We start from the raw sequence: 9,572 nt of genomic DNA, 5'->3' as shown, positions 1-9,572 counted from the left end.
TTTTTATTTTAGGCAGTTAATACAAACAGCCTGAAATTATCTTGGGGTTTCTGATTGTACAAATCTATTTGTGGGTAGCGAACATAGGGACCAGCACTGTGTGCATCAGCGGGGGGCACTGCACTAATGAACAAATAATAGAAAAAACAACATAATGATGGCTGAATTACATCAAGTTGAAATTGATCCCTATCCTATATAGTACATGCATTTAATGGCTGCCATTTGATTTGTATGCTTCATATATTGCCCTCACATAATCCCACAGGAAAAAGAAACAGTGTGCTGTAAACATTGGAGACTTCATACTCCTTTCGTTTTCTCGGGTTCCCCGGTGATCTATTCTGGATCCGCTTCTGTATGCTTATGTTCTGCCTTTCTGAAATGACGATCTGAATATTCGAAACATTCATGCTGTTCAATGACTCCATATTAGAAATATCCACAATCAAGGAAGGGTGCCTTGTATAATAATGTTTAAAAAAGAGGGCCTTACCTAGGTATTGTTTTTGACTCATGTCATTCATACTTTTATCTACAGACTTCACAGTGCACCTTTATTCTGGTCCAAGCTGACAAAATACATGTATTTTTAATTGTATTCACCCTTGCTCTTTGTTTTGAAATAATGACCCAAATCCTATGATGCAATGCTTTCCATCATATACAGTTGAGCGACTTTACTCCAATCCACGTTGCCGCTAAAAGGTCATTCATAATCTCAATTGTAATGCTCACTTTAGAGTAATCTGCTGAGTGTCTATTTTAAAGGATGTGGTGAATTATTGATAACGGACACAGTCTATCCTTAATGTTACTAGTAACATTAGTGTGGGCTGTTCCTGCTATTACAAATGTTCAAATGTGTTCTATCAAGAAGAACTATTGTGTCTGTATTTCAAAGAACGATGGATGTAGCGGTTGTGGATGCTGTCTCAACTTTCATTTTGGTGCAACGTGATATTGAATACTTGCTGATACAACGACTTTGGCACTGAAAATCTCAGCAAGTGTGGAGCCAAAACGAAAACTGAGATGACATCCACACTGCTACCTGCTATGGTGATGTCAAAAATCTCAATAGATTTCTGAAGAAGCAAAGTAGTGTGAGTGAGTTTTTCTGTGTGTGTTGCCCTGAATCATTTGGTTGTTCTCGCATGGGAAATACATATAGGTATGGTTGAGAATCCACAGGCCCTATATGTTTACGCAAATACTGTTGACATGGATACTAATCAGACACACACACACACAATATGAAAGCAGCAAAGTGCTTACTCAGTACAGCAGCTGCATCTGCAGAGTAAGACGGAATAGAAAGCAGTGTCTTTGTTGGTGTGTGTGTGTGTGTGTGTGTGTGTGTGTGTGTGTGTGTGTGTGTGTGTGTGTGTGTGTGTGTGTGTGTGTGTGTGTGTGTGTGTGTGTGGTGTGTGTGTGTGTGTGTGTGTGTGTGTGTGTGTGTGTGTGTGTGTGTGTGTGTGAGAGTGAGAGAGGAGTAAAGGGGTGATGGGGTCTTCGAGCAGACAAAGGGGAATCACTGCTACTCTCAGCGTCCATTAGACTAACCCTATGGATCCATATTGATCCGTACTACCACTGAGCTCTGTCTAATAGGCTTCTGCCCGCCCTGATACAATGACAGCATTAGCGCACATATCCAGATGGATGGATTCGGGGGTGGGAGGGTGAACCATAGCCAGAACAAGAGAGTGAGGGTGATAAAGAGTCTTACAAAGATTTACAGGTCCAGAGGAGAAAGGCGAGAAGGCAGAAAGGCTGATAATGTTTAGAGGACAGAAACTAAGAGAGAGAGAAACCAGATAAGAAAAACAGAAACATCTTAGTTTCATTATGTAGGCACAGTCTGAACCACAAGACTCTTGCTCTCTCAGCATGTCAGTGACTTAGTGCATCTTCTCCATACTGACCATTTTAGAGAACATAAAGGGAAAGAGAGGAAGTCCCTGTACAGCCATCACAGTAAAAGCATTTTTACATTACTGTGTGTCAGTGTGTGTGAAGAAAGAGTAAAGGAAGGAGAGACTTGTTTGTTTTTGGCATGTGTGTCTTGTGTGTTTTCCTGTCTGTACTTCTGCTCTGACACCCTCTTGCTTGAATAATAAATAATGATCAGCTGTTGCTGTAATTTGGCCACCTGCCTCTTATTATCTCCTCAGCCAGCTGAGTGGACGGAGCTGGGATGGGGGAGAGAATCTCTGATATCAGAAAGCATTTCTGTCCTCACTCACATTATCCTTGTTTGTTATGTCAGTTATAGAAAACTAAGAGGTTCCTTCCCAAAGCACACAGGGCATAGGATACATTTCATTTAACAACCATTTAAATGTGTATAAATACCGTTATGTTAAATATTGCATTAGGAAAGTTTGTCAAAAGGTAAACGCAGATCAGTCTTATACATTTACAATAAAGCTTTAAATGCCATGAAAATAAATGTTCAACTTTAAAAGAGTTTGGGTTGAGGATTTTTGCTATACACACCAGAAGAAGGCAGGGCTCAGTTGGAGAAAAAGTTATGCCATGCATTTCATTTATCACTTAGGATTTAGCTTTATTTATATCCAATCCGATGAGGGCTGTGAGCTGCCCGAAAAACAAGAACGAAAACAAATTTGAAAACGTGACCTAGTAGGTCAGTGTCTCATGCATTTCCCCATAATGTAGCCTTTGGATTTAGTTCACGTTTTTCTTTTCCTTTTGCTTTTCAGAGGCCTGCAGGCTAGTTTTCACACAGGGAAAAAAGAAGCTGGAACACAGTCTGAGCTTTGTGCAGGGGCCTGCATATAGAGCACATAGTGTTGGGGTAACCAGGCAGTGCAGCTGGCCTTTCACAACTATGCAACTTTAAGGCAGTGTTTAAATCAAGATGCAAAAGACAAGAACACTGTTCTCCCACATGAACACACACATACAAGGAAAGGAAAGTGAAAAAAGGGAAATGTTAAAATGATGAGCTTTGAATATAGCTGTGGCTATATCGAAGTCAATTTTGTCAAGAATGAATATCTTTAGCAACACATTTCCTTTGGTTCTGTCGTTACTACTACTATCAGTTAACTTCATTTGAAGGCTCTCCCAGATTTTTCTTTACTGTGCTACACCGGATATATACTGTTCTTTCAAGGTTAGCATGTCACTTCCCTTCCAAATAAGTCAATTTGGCATTGCAGCGACATGACCTATAAATAATAAAGGCCTTTAAGTTTAATCTATTAGTGATACAAAAGTAAAACCATTAAAATGCTTGCACCAAAATTGCTGTTATTGTTGGATAACGATGGCAAATACTGTTAAACTTCAACACATGCCCATTTTGTGCGTATTGTCATTATTGTTTAAAATAAATAATTTCAGAGCATTGTAAACTTCACCCATCAAGTTTCATTCTTTGCAGAACTGATGTTTTTGTCCCTTTTTTTTTTTAATACAATAAATAGTTTCCAAACCAGCAACCTAAGGCAGCAACCCACATGCAAACAGAGTCAGTCGTTTTGGCAAAGCTATTGAGCAAGAAATATGAAAACATGCCAGCGATTTCATCCTCCCGGCCCCAAAAACCCTCTCCACAACATTCCTTTCATAAATTTGCAGTGCTTGAGTATTTTTTTAAAGAAATCGGAGAGAGCTGGTATGTGGAAGGGCCCATTATGGAGCTACTTCTATGGGAGGTTACTGTTATCACTCTCCCATCTCCTCTTATGTTCTGACCCATGGCCCAGTAGTTATTTCAAGGTTGGATGACTATACTCTACTAAAGCCCACCCTCACACATGCACTCACCCGCCTCTCCCACTGTCCATATATGTTCACACACACATAGATGCACAGGAACACAATTATCATTTTACCCCCTCTTGTTAATGTATGTGCATTAGCACCTGCACGACAAAGACCCTCTCGTCTCTGACATTAGTGTGAACAGCAGGCGTGGCAGCATTCTTCAAGAAGCCATCAGGTAGGTGTTAAAACATGTTTATCACCCCTAATTACCGTCCGACTATACGCATTGCTTTTAATATCAATTTTTTGAAGTATGAACGTGTGTATCCAGAAGGGACTTTATATTATTTCCCTCTGTACAGCATCTTAGCAATTGCTTTCATCCCAGAACACCCTCCCCCTACCCCCTCTTCCTTTTTCTCTGCCTCCTGCAAGCATTCCTGCCCCTCCCCCATTTAGTTCCCCTTGCCGGTATGGATCTGTGAAATGTTGGCAGGGTGTGCTGCTATGGCATAGAGCCTCGGCTGTAGGCATGGTGATGTGAAAGAGAAAGAGGTGAGGATGATTGCTTCAGAAAATAGACTGATTTCTCCGGAGGCCGTCAAATCCTTTTGTTTGCCCAATCTTGACATGCAGGCTGCATACAAGTGGCAGCCATGTTCCACCAACCAACATATTTGTAATGTGGCCAGTGACCCAGAGGACATTGCTCTTCCTAGATATGAATAACCAGTCAAACTCTGAACCAATAGAGCTAATATCAGCTTGGTGGCAGTAGATGTCAACAAGTGGTTTGTAATTAACAGAGTCTAGATTTTCTATAATGTTACGACACAAAAACAAATTATGTAATTCTTTTTTTTTTTTTTTGGAAATGTGTGAGGATCTACAGGTTTATCAGTAAGTATGTGTTATCTGTAGCTTAGAATAAAATACAATAAATCCTACTTGTAACCCAGTGCCTTAGACAAATATAACACACTTGATGAGGAGGGGAAGCATGAAAAGAAAAGAAGATCAGTGTAGGCTATAACAATCTCTTTTTATTCTCTATTCTGAACAATCAATTTAAAATGAACAGTCCTCACAGGTACCATTATTATAAAAGGCCAAAACAGTTATGTCATGTCTCTGCATATAGTAATAGAAAGGATATATGACATTCTAAATCAGATCAGATAATGTACTAATAACGAATGCTGTTCCAATAAACCACTTTGTAATATTAATCGAGCTCACACACAAACACAATTTATTCATTCCATTCATTAGTATCATATTTACTGTCCAGTATTTTTGCTCTGCTGTCCAGTTTCACACTGTCTTCACTCATCTCTATTCCAAACTCAAGTCTCCTGTCTACCCTCCAATTTCTCTTCCGCTCTCTCTCTCTCTCTCTCTCTCTCTCTCTCTCTGTCTCTTTCTGTTCTCAAGTTGTTGCATTCATTTTGGTTACTCAAAAGAAAACATCCTTTTTGCCTGAGTTACCACTATTGAAATTGCGGTGGTTACAGCAATCCAGAAAGCCTAGCTGTGTTTTTGATACCTTAATGGCTTTCTCGGGAGGATTAAACTGAATTCACATTGATTTAAAAGATGGCCTCTTTTTCAGACTGCCTGGGTGACCTCAGTGCAGAGACCCTCTGCCATGCCGGACACTGCGTCGAGAACTTCCTGGACATCCCCGCTCAGCTTCACCTCCTTTTTCAGTTCAAAGTCACTCTGCTCCTTGATCTGTGTCTCCTCTGGCTTTTCATTACCATTAACACATTCCTCTGTCGGTGTCGCCGCATAATTTGTGCACTCTCCATTCACAGTTGGAAGGGCATCTACTTCTGCCACAACATCTGTAACAGAAGGGCTCTCTATATCTCCATTTTCCATCTTGCTTTCTACCTCAGGCTCTGGGCAAGGCAACTCTTCCACCGAGGCTTCAGCTACCTCTTCGGACTCAGTAGTAAGTTGGTTGGCAGAGACGGACTCTGAGATGACAATCTCAGGGACAGGTTCTGCTGCTGCGGGCTCAGCTGCAACATATTCCTGTTCTGGTGCAGTCTCCAAGACTGTAGGTGCTTCTGCTTCTACAGTCCCAAGTTCAGTAGTGTCAGATGTGGCAACCATTGGTTCTGGCTCAACTTCTTCAACTTTTTCCTCTGCTGCAGATTTCACAGCTTCGACCACCTGCTCTGGTAATTGTTCCAGCTCTGGTGCTGGCTCTGGTTTGGTCTCCGGCTCAGGTTCTGGGGCTTGCTCTAGCACTGCAGCAGCCTCGGCCACTGGCTCAGGCTCAGGGACAGCTGCAGGTACCACTGCTTCCTTCACAGCAGCTTCTGGCTCAGTAACAGTCTCTGGGATGGGCGCTTCCTCTGTGATGACAGGAACAACCTCTGCCTCTGGCACAGATACTACAGCTGCAGCAGGTTCTTCTACAGGTGCTGGAGCTGGGAGCTCTACTGGAGCTTGGTCCTCTACTACTGGGGCTGACTCCTCTGCTGCTGCAGCTGGTTCTACTGCTGCTGGTTCTTCAACAACTGCAGCTGGTTCCTCTACTACTGCAGCTGGTTCTTCAACTACTGCTGCTGGTTCTTCAACAACTGCAGCTGGTTCCTCTACTACTGCAGCTGGTTCTTCAACTACTGCTGCTGGTTCTTCAACAACTGCAGCTGGTTCTTCTACTACTGCAGCTGGTTCCTCTACTACTGCAGCTGGTTCTTCAACAACTGCAGCTGGTTCTGCTGCAGCTGGTTCTTCTACTGCTGCAGCTGGTTCTACTACTACTGCAGCTGGTTCTACTGCAGCTGGTTCTTCTACTACTGCAGCTGGTTCTTCAACAACTGCAGCTGGTTCTACTGCTGCTGGTTCTTCAACAACTGCAGCCGGTTCTACCACAGCTGGTTCCTCTACTACTACAGCTGGTTCCTCTACTACTACAGCAGGTTCTTCTACTACTGCAGCTGGTTCTTCTACTACTGCAGCTGGTTCCTCTACTACAAGAACGGGTTCCTTTACCGTAGCTGCAGGTTCTTCTGCTACTGGAGCAGCAGGAGCTGGGTCCTCTGGAGGAGCTGATTTGGGCTCTTCTGGAGCTTCTAAAGCTTCAGTCACTGCGGCCACAGCTGACACCACAGCTTCCTTCACCACAATGGTTGCCTCAGCTGTCACATCAGCTATTGCTGGGGCTACAGCCTCGACTGCTGCAGTAACTGTTGCTGCAATCTCATCCTTTGCCTTATTGGGATCGCTCACATCATATCCCTTCCTCTTCTTGCTTAGTTTGCCTCCCATGGTGTCTCCTAGGAACAAGCAGATGAAGGTGTATTTTAATATGAGAGATAAAACAAGGTTTAAAAATGCCCAAGCTGGCTTGGTTTGAAACCTGGATCTTCCAGTTGTCATGGTCAAATGTTAAACATTGAACATCTAATATAACACCAAAGCACAGAGAGGATAATAAGTTAGTTAGGTTGTTAAAATGTATACACCAAAGGCAAACATTAGTTGGATTGTTTTTGTGTCAAACATTCTAAAATGCAGTGTGAGTCCAAATGAAAAAGCTATACACTGTTTTATCAGAAAGGGGAATGGAAAGAAGTCTATTGTCTAGAGGTTAACTAGAAGTTCAATTAGAAAACCGTTCTCTGCCAAACTGTTTGGCTAGAAAACTGGGTAAATGCATGGGAACCTTACTGAGATCAGACAACTTCACAGACTCTCTACCCTTTCAGGAATGGTGGGTAAGGCCCATTGCCAAATCAGCCTACAACTCTGAGTTAGGCATCTATGATGTAAATGTACAACTTTTTCTCTCTCAAGATGATAAGCTGAAAAGTAAAAAAATCTAAAAAAGTAGATGTTATGGGAATACAGCAAACATGTAGTCCTTTGTGTTAATGTGAAACCCTGTTGTGGCTGTAGAGGAAGAGTTAGTGATTGCAACATAATGCAACTTCCTTCCAGTGACAGAAAAGAGAACTGGAAGTTCAACTTTATCTTACTGTCTGTGTATCAGCTGACCCTGAACAAATGAACAGGTTTAAATATGAGAAGGCTGTTAAACATCTCATGATTCTCAATAATAGAGACTAGCCCACACATTTATTTAAAATGCAAATAATCTGATAATTTTAAGCCTATCTCTATTTGCCAAATCCTATTCCAAGTTTGACATGTTATCTCACACAGTTTGCTTTTCATATTATATGTTAAAGATGACTGTAGGAGAGCATGTGCGTAAAATCTGGGAACTGTCCATAGTGCTGCAATGGAGCAATCAAGACAGGATGCGCCATACACTACGGGATAGGCTCCACATCCATTACACCCATTTACAGTCAAATGAACAGGCCAGTGGTGATCAAAATACGTTATTTTGTGCTTTTACGGCAACGTCTGACTTATTTGGCGTTAGGATATATCCATTAACTTATCATTATTTATTGTTCATGTGGTCGATTTGTATTATGCCAATTTATTCGCCAGAAATCATCGTCTAGGCCTCCCAATCAGACAAAGCCACAATGTACAGTTTGAGAAGAAAACCTGATATTTCGACATCAAATCAAGTTAAATTAAGCCAATTACCTGGTTAGTACGAAAATTAAATCTACAGTACACACACAGCAATATATCGGCCTTCATTTTGGAAAGATAAAGAAGACAGCTAGTACGGCAGCATGTGCTGGCCGGTAACAAAGGATGGGGATTCCTCACCAGCAGATACTCTCTGACAAAAGTCATTTGATTAGATTGGCAGCAAACACTTATAATCTGTCCTATACAATATAATATAAAACCATACAACGCCAGGGGGGGAAAATACACTAAACACTGCACTGGCTACGGACACTTGAGGGATAAAAGCTGTAGTGGGGTCTCCATCCCCCATTTCAACCCGCCCACCGCTGCTTCTCTCAGCTGCTCTGCCCATTTTGTTCACGAGCAAATGTGGTACTCACACGGACGTGCAAAAGAAAACCATTTTTTTTAAATAACTAACAGGCATCGCAACTTCATAACTTTGTTTTGCGCTTTCCTCTATCCCAGCAGGTTTTTTTGTAATCGCCTGGCCTAGAAGACGCACTAAATCAAATTCGACCGCTGCGGACGAAAAAAATTGTCCGCAGCCTTCAAATGTAGACATTTGCATAAAAGGAGAAAAGCAAAGAGAGGCAACAATGGGTAAGCTGCAGCTCATCTTTCTTTCGATTTCTCTACACCTATTTTATTTATTTTTACCCACAGAACATAGCCTACCAACCCCATACATGTTGCAATTGAAAATGAAAAATGAATCAATGCTCGGATGAAACCAACCTGTATTTTTAGAGAGTGATCACTTGGTCTTCTTTTCCAGGCTCCGGGTGGATGTGATAATGGAGGTAAACCTTAGGAGTGACAGCTGCAGATTCCTCCCCTGCTCTCCGAGGTGCAGCTTGGGACTGTGTTGTAACTGAGGAGTGCCCCCTCACCGTTTTCTAGACATCTGTCGCTATCACAATCCAGCCAACCCCTCTCCTGCTCCGGCTGCAATCTATACCCTCCCCATCTTTAACCCCTCCTCTCCCGCACACACCCACTTTCGTGCATATTTCTCTGTTGTGTAAATACATCTGCGCACTGGTGGTGATTATGAGCGGACTGGCACTAAGTTCAAGTTTTAAAATGACAATTTATCCTCTGTTCTTGCTTTGACAAATACTACAACTATAATAATTCATGTTAGCCCCCTCCCCACAGGAGTATTACCCTACCATATTATCAATTATTCATAAGAGACATTATGTCAGCAAAACCACTTGTGCAGCACAAACACATGTGATCTTCACACGAAA

General features: G+C 42.0%; 1 protein-coding gene across 1 annotated transcript; it reads right to left on the bottom strand.

The window, feature by feature from the left end:
* Window positions 1–4,762: 4,762 nt before the first annotated feature.
* si:dkey-56m19.5 (uncharacterized protein KIAA0754) lies at window positions 4,763–9,262 on the bottom strand. Its single transcript, XM_034117134.1, has 2 exons — window positions 9,055–9,262; window positions 4,763–7,034 (listed from the first exon to the last, which is right to left on the bottom strand). The coding sequence occupies exon 2, from the start codon at window positions 7,024–7,026 to the stop codon at window positions 5,350–5,352; it is 1,677 nt and encodes a 558-aa protein (XP_033973025.1). The 5' UTR covers window positions 7,027–7,034; window positions 9,055–9,262; the 3' UTR covers window positions 4,763–5,349.
* Window positions 9,263–9,572: the final 310 nt, after the last annotated feature.

This window comes from Trematomus bernacchii, unplaced genomic scaffold (genome assembly GCF_902827165.1).
Source record: "Trematomus bernacchii unplaced genomic scaffold, fTreBer1.1, whole genome shotgun sequence".
Lineage (NCBI taxonomy): Eukaryota > Metazoa > Chordata > Actinopteri > Perciformes > Nototheniidae > Trematomus > Trematomus bernacchii.
Note: the sequence above shows the minus strand (reverse complement) of the source record. Positions and strands in the feature narration are given on the sequence as shown.

What these genes read in the sequence shown, in the direction of transcription:
- si:dkey-56m19.5 (XM_034117134.1), bottom strand. Translation starts at nt 7,026, where the DNA reads ATGGGAGGCAAACTAAGCAAGAAGAGGAAGGGATATGATGTGAGCGAT.